At 41.2% G+C, this 17,638-nt stretch overlaps 1 protein-coding gene across 3 annotated transcripts in view; it reads left to right on the top strand.

Annotated features, from left to right (window-relative positions):
* The window catches only part of LOC109880845 (BRD4-interacting chromatin-remodeling complex-associated protein), a 50,842-nt gene extending 35,370 nt beyond the window's left edge, over window positions 1–15,472 (top strand). For 2 of the 3 annotated variants that reach the window (XM_031791316.1, XM_031791317.1), the window contains 2 exons: window positions 1,741–1,843; window positions 11,701–15,470. In XM_031791316.1, coding sequence (XP_031647176.1) covers window positions 1,741–1,843; window positions 11,701–14,336 — 2,739 coding nt within the window. In that variant the 3' untranslated portion in view covers window positions 14,337–15,470. Of the gene's footprint in view, window positions 1–1,740; window positions 1,844–11,700 lie in introns of all 3 variants that reach the window. The other variant, XM_031791315.1, reaches the window with a different exon arrangement.
* Window positions 15,473–17,638: the final 2,166 nt, after the last annotated feature.

The raw sequence follows: 17,638 nt of genomic DNA, 5'->3' as shown, positions 1-17,638 counted from the left end.
TTCTGTCTCCTGCTACAGCCCTCCCTCACTAGGGTTCCTTCTCCAGGTGATTTACCTGTTCTGTCTCCTGCTATTACAGCCCTCCTTCACTAGGGTTCCTTCTCCAGGGGATTTACCTGTTCTGTCTCCTGCTACAGCCCTCCCTCACTAGGGTTCCTTCTCCAGGTGATTTACCGGTTCTGTCTCCTGCTACAGCCCTCCCTCACTAGGGTTCCTTCTCCAGGTGATTTACCTGTTCTGTCTCCTGCTACAGCCCTCCCTCACCAGGGTTCCTTCTCCAGGGGATTTACCTGTTCTGTCTCCTGCTTACAGCCCTCCCTCACTAGGGTTCCCTCTCCAGGTGGTTTACCTGTTCTATCTCCTGCTATTACAGCCCTCCCTCACTAGGTTTACTTCTCCAGGTGATTTACCTGTTCTGTCTCCTGCTACAGCCCTCCCTCACTAGGGTTCCTTCTCCAGGTGATTTACCTGTTCTGTCTCCTGCTACAGCCCTCCCTCACTAGGGTTCCTTCTCCAGGGGATTTACCTGTTCTCCTGCTTACAGCCCTCCCTCACTAGGGTTCCTTCTCCGGGTGATTTACCTGTTCTGTCTCCTGCTACAGCCCTCCCTCACTAGGGTTCCTTCTCCAGGTGATTTACCTGTTCTGTATCCTGCTTACAGCCCTCCCTCACTAGGGTTCCTTCTCCAGGTGATTTACCTGTTCTGTCTCCTGCTACAGCCCTCCCTCACTAGGGTTCCTTCTCCAGGTGATTTACCTGTTCTGTCTCCTGCTATTACAGCCCTCCTTCACTAGGGTTCCTTCTCCAGGGGATTTACCTGTTCTGTCTCCTGCTACAGCCCTCCCTCACTAGGGTTCCTTCTCCAGGTGATTTACCGGTTCTGTCTCCTGCTACAGCCCTCCCTCACTAGGGTTCCTTCTCCAGGTGATTTACCTGTTCTGTCTCCTGCTACAGCCCTCCCTCACCAGGGTTCCTTCTCCAGGGGATTTACCTGTTCTGTCTCCTGCTTACAGCCCTCCCTCACTAGGGTTCCCTCTCCAGGTGGTTTACCTGTTCTATCTCCTGCTATTACAGCCCTCCCTCACTAGGTTTACTTCTCCAGGTGATTTACCTGTTCTGTCTCCTGCTACAGCCCTCCCTCACCAGGGTTCCTTCTCCAGGTGATTTACCTGTTCTGTCTCCTGCTACAGCCCTCCCTCACTAGGGTTCCTTCTCCAGGGGATTTACCTGTTCTCCTGCTTACAGCCCTCCCTCACTAGGGTTCCTTCTCCGGGTGATTTACCTGTTCTGTCTCCTGCTACAGCCCTCCCTCACTAGGGTTCCTTCTCCAGGTGATTTACCTGTTCTGTCTCCTGCTACAGCCCTCCCTCACTAGGGTTCCTTCTCCAGGTGATTTACCTGTTCTGTATCCTGCTACAGCCCTCCCTCACTAGGGTTCCTTCTCCAGGTGATTTACCTGTTCTGTCTCCTGCTACAGCCCTCCCTCACTAGGGTTCCTTCTCCAGGTGATTTACCTGTTCTGTCTCCTGCTACAGCCCTCCCTCACTAGGGTTCCTTCTCTGGGTGATTTACCTGTTCTGTCTCCTGCTTACAGCCCTCCCTCACTAGGGTTCCTTCTCCAGGGGATTTACCTGTTCCGTCTGTTCAGTGTCTACTCTTTCTCCCTCACTAGGATTGTCTCGCTAACTTTTGTGTTATGGTTGATTGATTAGCTGGCTGTGATGCTGTTTGGTTTCACAGCGCCTTGGCCCGTCAGCTGAGATGGTAATGATGGACAGGATGTTTATTCAGGAAGAGAAGATCTCTCTGGGACAGGACCGCATCCTCGCCAGAGACAGGCCTGGTAATAAATCTTTATCTAATATAAATACAGGGCATTCGGAAAGTTTTCAGACCCCTTGACTTTTTCCACATTTTGTTACGTTACAGCCTTATTCTAAAATGGAATAATACCTTTCTCCCCCATCAATCTACACACACTACCCCATAATGACAAAGCAAAAACTGTTTTTTAGACATTTTTGCTAATGTAAATATCACCTTTACCTAAGTATTCAGACCCTTTACCTCAGTACTTTGTTGAAGCACATCTGGCCGCGATTACAGCCTCAATTCTTCTTTAGTATGATGCTACAAGCTTGGCATTTGGGAGTTTGTCTCATTCTTCTCTGCAGATCCTGTCAATCTCTGTCAGGTTAGACGTTGAGCGTCTCTGCACAGCTATGTTCAGGTGTCTCGAAAGATGTTCAATCGGGTTCTATGCCTATATCTAATACGCATGCCTATATCTAATATACATATCTAATATACATGCCTATATCTAATATAGATATCTAATATACATGCCTATATCTAATATGGATGACTATCTAATATACATATCTAATATACATGCCTATATCTAATATAGATATCTAATATACATGCCTATATCTAATATACATATCTAATATACATCCCTATATCTAATATACATATCTAATTTACATATCTAATTTACATGCCTATATCTAATATACATGCCTATATCTAATATACATATCTAATATACATATCTAATATACATATCTAATTTACATGCCTATATCTAATATTCATCTCTAATATACATGCCTATATCTAATATACGTATCTAATATACATGCCTATATCTAATATACATGCCTATATCTAATATACATATCTAATATACGTGCCTATATCTAATATACATATCTAATATACATGCCTATATCTAATATACATGCCTATATCTAATATACATGCCTATATCTAATATACGTGCCTATATCTAATATACGTGCCTATATCTAATATACATGCCTATATCTAATATACATATCTAATATACATGCCTATATCTAATATACGTGCCTATATCTAATATACATGCCTATATCTAATATACATATCTAATATACATGCCTATATCTAATATACATATCTAATATACGTGCCTATATCTAATATACATGCCTATATCTAATATACGTGCCTATATCTAATATACATATCTAATATACATGCCTATATCTAATATACGTGCCTATATCTAATATACATATCTAATATACGTGCCTATATCTAATATACGTGCCTATATCTAATATACATATCTAATATACGTGCCTATATCTAATATACGTGCCTATATCTAATATACATATCTAATATACATGCCTATATCTAATATACATGCCTATATCTAATATACGTGCCTATATCTAATATACATGCCTATATCTAATATACATATCTAATATACATGCCTATATCTAATATACGTGCCTATATCTAATATACATATCTAATATACGTGCCTATATCTAATATACATATCTAATATACATGCCTATATCTAATATACATGCCTATATCTAATATACATGCCTATATCTAATATACATGCCTATATCTAATATACATGCCTATATCTAATATACATATCTAATATACATGCCTATATCTAATATACGTGCCTATATCTAATATACGTGCCTATATCTAATATACGTGCCTATATCTAATATACGTGCCTATATCTAATATACGTGCCTATATCTAATATACGTGCCTATATCTAATATACGTGCCTATATCTAATATACGTGCCTATATCTAATATACATGCCTATATCTAATATACGTGCCTATATCTAATATACGTGCCTATATCTAATATACGTGCCTATATCTAATATACGTGCCTATATCTAATTTACATGCCTATATCTAATATACATATCTAATATACATATCTAATATACATGCCTATATCTAATTTACATGCCTATATCTAATATACATATCTAATATACATATCTAATATACATGCCTATATCTAATTTACATGCCTATATCTAATATACGTGCCTATATCTAATATACGTGCCTATATCTAATATACGTGCCTATATCTAATATACATGCCTATATCTAATATACATATCTAATATACATATCTAATATACATGCCTATATCTAATTTACATGCCTATATCTAATATACATGCCTATATCTAATATACATGCCTATATCTAATATACATGCCTATATCTAATATACATATCTAATTTACATGCCTATATCTAATATACATATCTAATTTACATGCCTATATCTAATATACATATCTAATATACGTGCCTATATCTAATATACATATCTAATATACATGCCTATATCTAATATACATATCTAATATACATATCTAATATACATATCTAATATACATATCTAATATACATGCCTATATCTAATATACATGCCTATATCTAATTTACATGCCTATATCTAATATACATGCCTATATCTAATATACATATCTAATATACATGCCTATATCTAATATACATATCTAATTTACATGCCTATATCTAATATACATATCTAATATACATGCCTATATCTAATTTACATGCCTATATCTAATATACATGCCTATATCTAATTTACATGCCTATATCTAATATACATATCTAATATACATGCCTATATCTAATATAGATATCTAATATACATGCCTATATCTAATTTACATGCCTATATCTAATATACATATCTAATATACGTGCCTATATCTAATATACATATCTAATATACGTGCCTATATCTAATATACATATCTAATATACATGCCTATATCTAATATACATGCCTATATCTAATTTACATGCCTATATCTAATATACATATCTAATATACATGCCTATATCTAATATACATATCTAATATACGTGCCTATATCTAATATACGTGCCTATATCTAATATACATATCTAATATACATGCCTATATCTAATATACGTGCCTATATCTAATATACGTGCCTATATCTAATATACGTGCCTATATCTAATATACATGCCTATATCTAATATACATGCCTATATCTAATATTCATCTCTAATATACATGCCTATATCTAATATACGTGCCTATATCTAATATACATATCTAATATACGTGCCTATATCTAATTTACGTGCCTATATCTAATATACATGCCTATATCTAATATACATGCCTATATCTAATATAGGTGCCTATATCTAATATACATGCCTATATCTAATATACATGCCTATATCTAATATACATGCCTATATCTAATATACGTGCCTATATCTAATATACATATCTAATATACATGCCTATATCTAATATACATGCCTATATCTAATATACATGCCTATATCTAATATACGTGCCTATATCTAATATACATATCTAATATACATGCCTATATCTAATATACATGCCTATATCTAATATACGTGCCTATATCTAATATACGTGCCTATATCTAATATTCATCTCTAATATACATGCCTATATCTAATATACATATCTAATATACATGCCTATATCTAATATACGTGCCTATATCTAATATACATATCTAATATACATGCCTATATCTAATATACATGCCTATATCTAATATACATATCTAATATACATATCTAATATACGTGCCTATATCTAATATACGTGCCTATATCTAATATACATATCTAATATACATGCCTATATCTAATATACATGCCTATATCTAATATACGTGCCTATATCTAATATACGTGCCTATATCTAATATACATGCCTATATCTAATATACATGCCTATATCTAATATTCATCTCTAATATACATGCCTATATCTAATATACATATCTAATATACATATCTAATATACGTGCCTATATCTAATATACGTGCCTATATCTAATATACATATCTAATATACATGCCTATATCTAATATACATGCCTATATCTAATATACATGCCTATATCTAATATACATATCTAATATACATGCCTATATCTAATATACATATCTAATATACATGCCTATATCTAATATACATGCCTATATCTAATATACATGCCTATATCTAATATACATGCCTATATCTAATATACATATCTAATATACATGCCTATATCTAATATACATGCCTATATCTAATATACATATCTAATATACATATCTAATATACATGCCTATATCTAATATACATGCCTATATCTAATATACATGCCTATATCTAATATACATGCCTATATCTAATATACATATCTAATATACATGCCTATATCTAATATACATGCCTATATCTAATATACATGCCTATATCTAATATACATGCCTATATCTAATTTACATATCTAATATACATGCCTATATCTAATATACGTGCCTATATCTAATATACATGCCTATATCTAATATACATGCCTATATCTAATATGCATGCCTATATCTAATATACGTGCCTATATCTAATATACGTGCCTATGTCTAATATACATGAATATATCTAATATACATATCTAATATACATGCCTATATCTAATATACATATCTAATATACATGCCTATATCTAATATACATATCTAATATACATGCCTATATCTAATATACATGCCTATATCTAATATACGTGCCTATATCTAATATACATGCCTATATCTAATATTCATCTCTAATATACATGCCTATATCTAATATACATATCTAATATACGTGCCTATATCTAATATACGTGCCTATATCTAATATACATGCCTATGTCTAATATTCATATCTAATATACGTGCCTATATCTAATATTCATCTCTAATATACATGCCTATATCTAATATATATATACACACACACACACACACACACACATCTCTAATATGATATACATGCCCATATCTTAATTAATATATATATATAATATATATTAAATATACATACCTATTTCTAATATATACATTTAATATACTTGCCTGTATCTAATATACATGCCTATATATTTAATTTACATACCTATGTCTAATATATATATCTAATGATATACATTCCTATATCTAATATATATATTAAATATACATACCTATTTCTAATATCTATATTTATTTAATATATCTATATTTATTTTATATATATATATATATATATATAAAAAATTTATATGCATGCCTACATTCTGAATTTTACATACACTTAGGTTGGAGTCATTAACTTGCTTTTCAACCATTCCACGCATTTCTTGTTAACAAACTATAGTTAAGGGAAGTCGGTTAGGACACCTACTTTGTGCATGACACAAGTAATTTTTCCAACATTTGTTTACAGACAGATTATTTCACTTATAATTCACTATTACAATTCCAGTGGGTCAGAAGTTTACATACACTAAGTTGCCTGTGCTTTTAAACAGCTTGGAAAATTCCAGAAAATGATTTCATGGCTTTAGAAGCTTCTGATAGGCTAATTGACATCATTTGAGTCAATTTGAGGTGGACCTGTGGATGTATTTCAAGGCCTACCTTCCAACTTTGCTTGACATCATGGGAAAATCAAAAGAAATCAGCCAAGACCTCCCAAAAAAATTGTAGACCTCCACAAATCTGTTTCATCCATCTTAGCAATTTCCTAAAGCCTGAAGGTACCACCTTCATCTGTACAAACAATAGTACGCAAGTATAAACACCATGGGACCACGCAGCCATCGTACCTCTCAGGAAGGAGATGCGTTCTGTCTCCTAGAGATGAACGTACTTTGGTACGAAAAGTGCAAATCAATCCCAGAACAACAGCAAATTACCTTGTGAAGATGCTGGAGGAAACCGGTACAAAAGTATCAATATCTACAGTTAAGCAAGTCCTATATCGACATAACCTGAAAGGCCGCTCAGCAAGGAAGAAGCCAATGCTCCAAAACCGCCATAAAAAAAAGCCCTACTACGGTTTGCAACTGCACGTGAGGATAAAGATTGTACTTTTTGGAGAAATGTCCTCTGGTCTGATGAAACAAAATATAACTTTTTGGCCATAATGACCATCGTTATGTTTGGAGGAAAAAGGGGCAGGCTTGCAAGCCCAAGAACACCATCCCAACTGTGAAGAACAAGGTGGCAGCATCATGTTGTGGGGGTGATTTGCTGCAGGAGGGTCTGATGCAATTCACAAAATAGATGGCATCATGTGGCAGGAAATATATGTGGATATATTGAAGCAACATCTCAACTGGTCGCAAATGGGTCTTCCAAGTGGACATTGACCCCAAGCATACTTCCAAAGTTGTGGAAAAATGGCTTAAGGACAACAAAGTCGAGGTATGGGAGTGGCCATCACAAAGGCCCTGACCTCAATCCCATAGCAAATTTGTGGGTAGAACTGAAAAAGCGTGTGTGAGCAAGGAGGCTTACAAACCTGACTCAGTTACACCAGCTCTGTCAGGAGGAATGGGCCAAAATTCACCCATCCTATTGTGGGAAGCTTGTGTAAGGCTACCCAAAACGTTTGACCCAAGTTAAACTATTTAAAGGCAATGCTACTAAATACTTATTGAGTGTATGTAAACTTCTGACCTTCTGGGAATGTGATGAAAGAAAAAAAACTGAAATAAATAATTATCTCTACTAATATTCTGACATTTCACATTCTTCAAATAACGTGGTGATCCTAACTGACCTAAAACAGGGAATTTGTACTAGGATTAAATGTCAGGAATTGTGAAACTGAGTTTAAATGTATTTGCCTAAGGTGTATGTAAACTTCCGACTTCAACTGTACATACCTATATCTAATATACATATTTATCTAATATACATACCTGTATCTAATATACATATTTGTCTAATATGCCTACCTATATCTAATATACATACCTATTTCTAATGTACATATATCTAATATACATATATCTAATATACATACCTATATCTAATATACATATTTATCTCATTTACATATATCTAATATGCATACCTATATCTAATATACATACCTATTTCTAATGTACATATATCTAATATACCTATATCTAATATACATATTTATCTCATTTACATATATCTAATATGCATACCTATATCTAGTATACATACCTATTTCTAATGTACATATATCTAATATACATATATCTAATATACATATTTATCTCATTTACATATATCTAATATGCATACCTATATCTAATATACATACCTATTTCTAATGTACATATATCTAATATACCTATATCTAATATACATATTTATCTCATTTACATATATCTAATATGCATACCTATATCTAATATACATACCTATTTCTAATGTACATATATCTAATATACCTATATCTAATATACATATTTATCTCATTTACATATATCTAATATGCATACCTATATCTAATATACATACCTATTTCTAATGTACATATATCTAATATACCTATATCTAATATACATATTTATCTCATTTACATATATCTAATATGCATACCTATATCTAGTATACATACCTATTTCTAATGTACATATATCTAATATATATACATATTTATCTAATTTACATACCTATCTAATATGCATACCTATATCTAATATACATACCTATTTCTAATGTACATATATCTAATATACATATATCTAATATACATACCTATATCTAATATACATATCTAATATACCTATCTATATCTAATATACATAAGCATATCTAATATTATTATTTTATTTTTTTTACCTTTATTTAACTAGGCAAGTCAGTTAAGAACAAATTCTTATTTTCAATGACGGCCTAGGAACAGTGGGTTAACTGCCTGTTCAGGGGCAGAACGACAGATTTGTACCTTGTCAGCTCAGGGATTTGAACTTGCAACCTTTCGGTTACTAGTCCAACGCTCTACCCTGCCGCACTCAGCAAAAAAAGAAACGTCCCTTTTTCAGGACCCTGTCTTTCAAAGATAATTCCTAAAAATCTAAACTTCACAGATCTTCATTGTAAAAGGTTTAAACACTGTTTCCCATGCTTGTTCAATGAACCATAGACAATTAATGAACATGCACCTGTGGAACGGTCATTAAGACACTAACAGCTTACAGACGGTAGGCAATTAAGGTCACAGTTATGAAAACTTTGGACACTAAAGAGGCCTTTCTACTGACTGAAAAAAAAAAAAAAGATGCCCAGGGTCCCTGCTCATCTGCGTGAACGTGCCTTTGGCATGTTGCAAGGAGGCATGAGGACTGCAGATGTGGCCAGGGCAATAAATGGCAATGTCCGTACTGTGAGACACCTAAGACAGTGCTACAGGGAGACAGGACGGACAGCTGATCGTCCTCGCAGTGGCAGACCACGTGTAACAACACCTTCACAGGATCGGTGCATCCGAACATCACACCTGCGGGACAGGTACAGGATGGCAACAACAACTGCCTGAGTTACACCAGGAACGCACAATCCCTCCATCAGTGCTCAGACTGTCCGCAATAGGCTGAAAGAGGCTGGACTGAGGGCCTGTAGGTCTGTTGTAAGGCAGGTCCTCACCAGACATCACCGGCAACAACATTGTCTATGGGCACAACCCTATGTTCGCTGGTCTAGACAGGACTGGGAAAAAGTGCTCTTCACTGACGAGTCACGGTTTTGTCTCACCAGAGGTGATTGTCGGATTTGCTTTTATCGTCAAAGGAATGAGCGTTACACCGAGGCCTGTACTCTGGAGCGGGATCGAGGTGGAGGGTGGTCTGGAGCGGTGTGTCACAGCATCATCGGACTGAGCTTGTTGTCAATGCAGGTAGTCTCATAGCTGTGCGTTACAGGGAAGACATTCTCCTCCCTCATGTGGTACCCTTCCTGCAGGCTCATCCTGACATGACCCTCCAGCATGACAATGCCATCAGCCATAATGCTCGTTCTGTGCATGATTTCCTGCAAGACAGGAATGTCAGTGTTCTGCCATGGCCATCAAAGAGCCCGGATCTCAGGGTGAGGGCTGGAGCCATTCCCTCCAGAAATGTCCGGGAACTTGCAGGTGCCTTGGTGGAAGAGTGTGGTAATATCTCACAGCAAGAACTGTCAAATCTGGTGCAGTCCATGAGGAGGAGATGCACTGCAGTATTAATGCAGCTGGTGGCCACACCAGATACTGACTGTTACTTTTGGTCCCCCCCTTTGTTCAGGACACATTATTCCATTTCTGTTAGTCACATGTCTGTGGAACTTGTTCATTTTTTGTCTCAGTTGTTGAATCTTGTGTTCACAGAAATATTTACACGTTAAGTTGCTGAAAATAAACACAGTTGACAGTGAGAGGACGTTTCCTTTTTTAGCTGAGTTTATATTAGATATGGGTATGTATATTAGATGTATATTATGTCTGTGTATATATACATATAAAGTCGGAAGTCTGAAGTTTACAGCTTAGCCAAATTACTTTAAACTCAGTTTATGATATTTAATCCTAGTAAAAATTCCCTGCTTAGGTCAGTTAGGATCACCACTTTATTTGAAGAATGTGAAATAATAGTAAAGTGATTTATTTCAGCTTTTATTTCTCTCATCACATTCCCAGCGGGTCTGAAGTGTAGATACCTATACCCATACAAGAGTGTGCCAAGCTGTCATCAAGACAAAGGGTGGCTGTTGAAGAATCTACAATATAACATTTATTTACACTTTTTTTAACACTTTGGTTACTACATGATTCCATATGTGTTATTTCATAGTTTTGATGTCTTCATTTTTATTCTACAATGTAGAAAATAGTACAAACTTTTGAATTATCAAACTGGCCCTCCTGTCTACAGCCGAGAAGCACATAGCCAGAATAGTTTTGACAGAACTGTCGTATGTGTAATAGCTTTACCTTTGGTCTGGTCTGTCATCTCTGATTCATCTGATAACTTCCATATCTCTCTCTCTCTCCAGACGAGTATGTGGCCAACTCAAGGATGATGGAGATTGAGAGTGGAGCTGCCAACATGGCCCAGTCCAAGCCTCAGCTACAGTCCCAGCTCCACCATAAGCCTCAGCCCCATCCTCAGCCCCTGTCCCATCCTCAGCCCCATCCTCAGCTCCATTCCGAGCCCCAGCTCCAGTCCGAGCCTCATCCTCAGCCCCTGTCCCAGCCCCATCCTGAACCCCAGCCCCATCCTCAGCCCCTGTCCCAGCCCCATCCTGAACCCCTGTCCCAGCCCCATCCTGAACCCCTGTCCCAGCCCCATCCTGAACCCCTGTCCCAGCCCCATCCTGAACCCCTGTCCCAGCCCCATCCTGAACCCCTCTCCCAGCCCCATCCTGAACCCCAGCCCCATCCTCAGCCCCTGTCCCAGCCCCATCCTCAGCCCCTGTCCCAGCCCCATCCTGAATCCCTGTCCCAGCCCCATCCTGAACCCCAGCCTGAACCCCTGACCCAGCCCCATCCTGAACCCCAGCCCCATCCTCAGCCCCTGTCCCAGCCCCATCCTGAACCTCAGCCCCAGTGGTTTGAGCCCAGCCCCGTAAGGAGTGTTGTTGCCCCTGCTCCAGCCCCAACACCGATCCCGGACCACTTCCCCTCCACCAAGCTGGTGATAAAGCAGGGAGGAGCGGGGGCGTCTGTCTCCTGGTCCAGCTCCCCAGCTCCTGTGGCCAGGCCGGGGTCAGGGGTTAGACAGACAGCCGACACCCAGAGTCACAGCTCCTCCTTCAGCCGCGCTCCTCCACCTCCCTCCCGTCACTCACCCCACCACCCTTTCTCCTCCTCTCGTCCAGTTGAGGATGATGATACTCTCCCCCGGAGGACCAGTAAACCCCCCATGAAGACGTACGCCGGCCGCCCACGCATCGGCTTGAAGCTCAAGATCAAGCAGGAGGCGGGGTTTAGTAAGGTGGTGCATAACACCGCCCTCGACCCGGTCCACACACCATCCACACCCAACCCTAAGCCACAGCCACTCCCTACCACCCTGCCCCACCCGGCGCCGCCACTCCCTACCACCCTGCCCCACCCGGCGCTGCCACTCCCTACCACCCTGCCCCACCCGGCGCCGGCACTCCCTACCACACGAGCCCAACCGGCGCCGGCACTCCCTACCCCACGACCCCAACCGGCGCCGGCACTCCCTACCACCCTGCCCCACCCGGCGCCGGCACTCCCTACCACCCTGCCCCACCCGGCGCCGGCACTCCCTACCACACGACCCCAACCGGCGCCGGCACTCCCTACCACCCTGCCCCAACCGGCACCGGCACTCCCTACCCCACGACCCCAACCGGCGCCGGCACTCCCTACCACACGACCCCAACCAACGCCGGCACTCCCTACCACACGACCCCAACCGGCGCCGGCACTCCCTACCACACGACCCCAACCGGTGCCGGCACTACCTACCACACGACCCCAACCGGCGCCGGCACTCCCTACCACACGACCCCAACCGGCGCCGGCACTCCCTACCACCCTGCCCCACCCGGCGCCGGCACTCCCTAAAGCCCAAACAGCAGCACGAGCCACGCCGCCTTCTATAACTGTCATTAGGACTCCTCCCCCTAGCTGTAACACAGCCTCCTCAGCAATGGTCTCCATAGCAACCACACAGGCGACCCCCAGCCCACAGAGAGTCACAGCGCCCGCATCTTCCTCCACGGCTCAGATGAACGGAGCGTTAGAACATCACAATGTGGGTGGAGTCAAGCGTAACCCCGCCTCCACGGCCACTTCCCCTCAGACCACCTGCCGCCTGCCTCTACGGAAGACTTACCGGGAGAACATCAGCCCCCGCGTCCGACCGGGCGTACCGGGAGGAGGAGGAGACAGTGTCCCGTACCCCCGTCCCTCCCCCTCGCCCCCCAATTCTCCCCCCCCACCCTCCTCACCCTCTCCCTCCTCAGAGGGGACAGTGATCACCAGCATGAAGCTGGAGAAGAGAGGAGGCAGCCCCAGGGAGGGGGGCTCCCACACAGAGCTCAGCCGGGATGCCCTGAGGCTGGGGAAATCCTCCCCCTCCTCTCCTGGCCTAGTGCAGGGCATCACAAATACCCAGCAGCATCTCTCAGACAGAGAGGAGGAGAGGGGGAGAGAAGGGGATCATTGGGACAGAGGGGCGGACATGGGGAGGTATAAGAGGGTGAGCAGTAAAAACCACCAGAGGTCAGGTGGCGGCGGTGGGGGTGATACGTTCAGAATGGACCAGCATGCCCCTGGGCCCCCTTCCTCGCCGCCAGACACTTCTTGTTACAGAGACTCATCACTTCCTGCTAAGCGCTGTAAGTCAGACTCTCCTGTCATGGACAACGCCTCCTTCTCCTCCGGTTCCCCGCCACACGATGAGTCTCTTAACGAGCACCTGCAGTGTGCCATCGACACCATCCTCAACTTGCAGGGCCAGGACCAGGGGCCCACACCGCGCAGAGCCAAAGGGGGCTCCATCAGGCCACACCACCACCACAGCCAGCGACCCACGGCCCCCCAGCCCTCCTCACACACATACAGACCCTCAGTCTCCTCTTCATCTTCATCCTCTCTGGCCCATCACTCTCAGGTTGGAGGCAGAGGACTGGTGCCACAGACTCACAGCAGATAACACACACAACAGTTGGGACTGAAGAGAGGAGAGAGGAATAACTCACTGCTCTGACAAGCTCAGTTGACCTTGTTTGTCCATCTGAATGTTGTTTACTTTACAACATGACACAATGCTCACAGTCACTGGATGGATGGATGGTGATGAATCTCTGTAAAAAGGTATGCTTTACTCTGTGGCAGTACCCTCTGCTCTCTCAACTATGCTCAATCATCAGTTTGATTCATTTGTCTCCAGTTGTTTTGTATTATTGAAGGTTTTCCTTTTTCATTCCCACTGTATTCCATTCCTTAGTCATCATGTTATAGCTGCTGCCTGCCTGTCATCATGTTATAGCTGCTGCCTGCCTGTCATCATGTTATAGCTGCTGCCTGCCTGTCTGTATAACAAATAAGACCTGGGTCATGTTCAGTAGGTATAAAACAGGAGAAAACTACAGGAACTTGTCCAATAATAAGAGATTTGTTTTTCTGTGACTAAATGTTTGCTCTACTGAATATAATCAAGGCAAGACTGCATAGAACTCTCTAAAGCCTCTCTTCAGTAGGTAAACCACACACGGAGGAGGAGAGGCTTGTTTTAGCGATCTCTTCATCACTACAGATCCATGTCTCTTTTTCCATATTCTGACTTCTATCATCACCACAAATACACTTTCTGGTTCCAGCTGTTCAATTCTTCTTAGCTAGATGGTTAGGTTGTGTTTCTTTCAAATACATGTTGTAGTATGGTTAAATGTTGAGGTGGTTGGCTGACTTTCTGGTTGACTGTTGAGCCTGGTGCTCTCTTTAAGAACCCAATTACTGTAATGACAATGAAACATGTAATTATGAAATCATGTTAAAACATGTCCTCTGATTGTCCTGACCATGGCTGACGTTCAGTAGGCTAGGATGCATTTCAGTTAACATGGCCACATTTATCAAATCTCTTATTCTCTCCTTTGCCCCTCTGTCACTGTCCCCCCCCATCCCTATCTTCAAAGCCTGTTGGACAATTCAAACGCAGAAACATGGACAAACGAACAATAATGTACAAAAAAAGAGCATTTGAAGTATAGTATTAGATTAATTTTGTATTGTATTTATTGTGTATAATGACACTTTAAAAAATAAAACTGTAAATTAAATCTTTTATGAAAGTTGGTGCTTATAATCCTTTTAGGTGGGTCTAATCCTGGCTGCTGATTGGTTCAAACCGTGTTTCAGCCGGTATCTATATGGCTATGACATTGAAATGTCTGTTTACTGTTCCATCTCCCTGCACATCGTGTGCAGTCTATGGCATCATTTCCCTCACAATTTGAAGGCCAAAGGGGTGCATAACAATCTCAACAGCGCAGAGGATCATGTTGAGGAGATGACTGAGCTCAGAGAGAGGTGTGCCCAGAAAGTGGAATTGAGAGCAAGAAATGAAGTGTGGAGCATGCATCTTTCTGCTCATGGTGCACTTGATGTATGACCTCTGTCTGCTCACAAATCTACAATGACATTAAAGAAGGTACAGTATTTAGAAACTCTGACATTGGCAGCCTTATTGACCAATCATAGCACTGCTTTTTGTTACAATGCCATTGATTTGCTAGCTAAATGGAAGGTGGGACTCGTACATCATGATGTTTACGTCCCCAGGTAGCTAACCAGAAGAAGTGGTGAATTTGTTTTTGGGGGATATTTTACTTCTCCATACAGTAGGTGGCGGCAGTAACCACCTTATGGGTGTAGTCTGCCAATAAACCTTAAAGAAGGTAGGTAACCAACCGATGGAACAGTGAGACATATTTCATCGGCTGTACAGTATAAATGTGAAGCATCGGGTTGGAGTTTCCACTCTCGTGAGAGGAGGCCCAGTGGCTGACAGTGGGAGAAGATGGGACCAGATGGATTTTGGCCAATATTCTGCTAATTCATCAGCGATTTTTAAAAATTCACAATAGTTTTCTGTTCCCAAAACTATAATATGTTACGAACAGAATTGACTAACTCTGCCCAATGGAAATATGCAAATGATGCTAGAACGCACCAATAGGATTCCACAAGCTCGTGCATGTTCTGCCCACTATGGCTCATTTGTTCCCATGTGAAACAACAGGCTGTGGTCTAACCTGGTATATTTATGGTAAGTATTATGTTTACCAATAAATGGCAGTATTGACTCAATATGTGTATTGGCTTTCCGCTACCCGTAGCCATTTAAATGTCTGCCATATAACCATGCTCAGAAAAGCCTCAGGTAGCTTACGCCAGGTGCGTTCTGGTCAAATCAAATCAAATGTATTTATATAGCCCTTCGTACATCAGCTGATATCTCAAAGTGCTATACAGAAACCCAGCCTAAAACCCCAAACAGCAAGCAATGCAGGTGTAGAAGCACGGTGGCTAGGAAAAATTCCCTAGAAAGGCCAATACCTAGGAAGAAACCTAGAGAGGAACCAGGCTATGTGGGGTGGCCAGTCCTCTTCTGGCTGTGCCGGGTGGAGATTATAACAGAACATGGCCAAGATGTTCAAATGTTCATAAATGACCAGCATGGTCGAATAATAATAAGGCAGAACAGTTGAAACTGGAGCAGCAGCACAGTCAGGTGGAAGTTGAAACTGGAGCAGCAGCATGGCCAGGTGGACTGGGGACAGAAAGGAGTCATCATGTCAGGTAGTCCTGGGGCATGGTCCTAGGGCTCAGGTGAGTTGAAACTGGAACAGCAGCATGGCCAGGTGGACTGGGGACAGCAAGGAGTCATCATGTCAGGTAGTCCTGGGGCATGGTCCTAGGGCTCAGGTCCTCCGAGAGAGAGAAAGAGAGGAGAGAATTAGAGAACGCACACTTAGATTCACACAGGACACCGAATAGGACAGGAGAAGTACTCCAGATATAACAAACTGACCCCAGCCCCCCGACACATAAACTACTGCAGCATAAATACTGGAGGCTGAGACAGGAGGGGTCAGGAGACACTGTGGCCCCATCCGAGGACACCCCCGGACAGGGCCAAACAGGAAGGATATAACCCCACCCACTTTGCCAAAGCACAGCCCCCACACCACTAGAGGGATATCTTCAACCACCAACTTACCATCCTGAGACAAGGCTGAGTATAGCCCACAAAGATCTCCGCCACGGCACAACCCAAGGGGGGGGGCGCCAACCCAGACAGGATGACCACAACAGTGAATCAACCCACTCAGGTGACGCACCCCCTCCAGGAACGGCATGAGAGAGCCCCAGCAAGCCAGTGACTCAGCCCCTGTAATAGGGTTAGAGGCAGAGAATCCCAGTGGAAAGAGGGGAACCGGCCAGGCAGAG

The sequence above is a fragment of the Oncorhynchus kisutch genome, linkage group LG15 (assembly GCF_002021735.2).
Source record: "Oncorhynchus kisutch isolate 150728-3 linkage group LG15, Okis_V2, whole genome shotgun sequence".
Lineage (NCBI taxonomy): Eukaryota > Metazoa > Chordata > Actinopteri > Salmoniformes > Salmonidae > Oncorhynchus > Oncorhynchus kisutch.
This window is presented reverse-complemented; position numbering and strand designations above follow the sequence as displayed.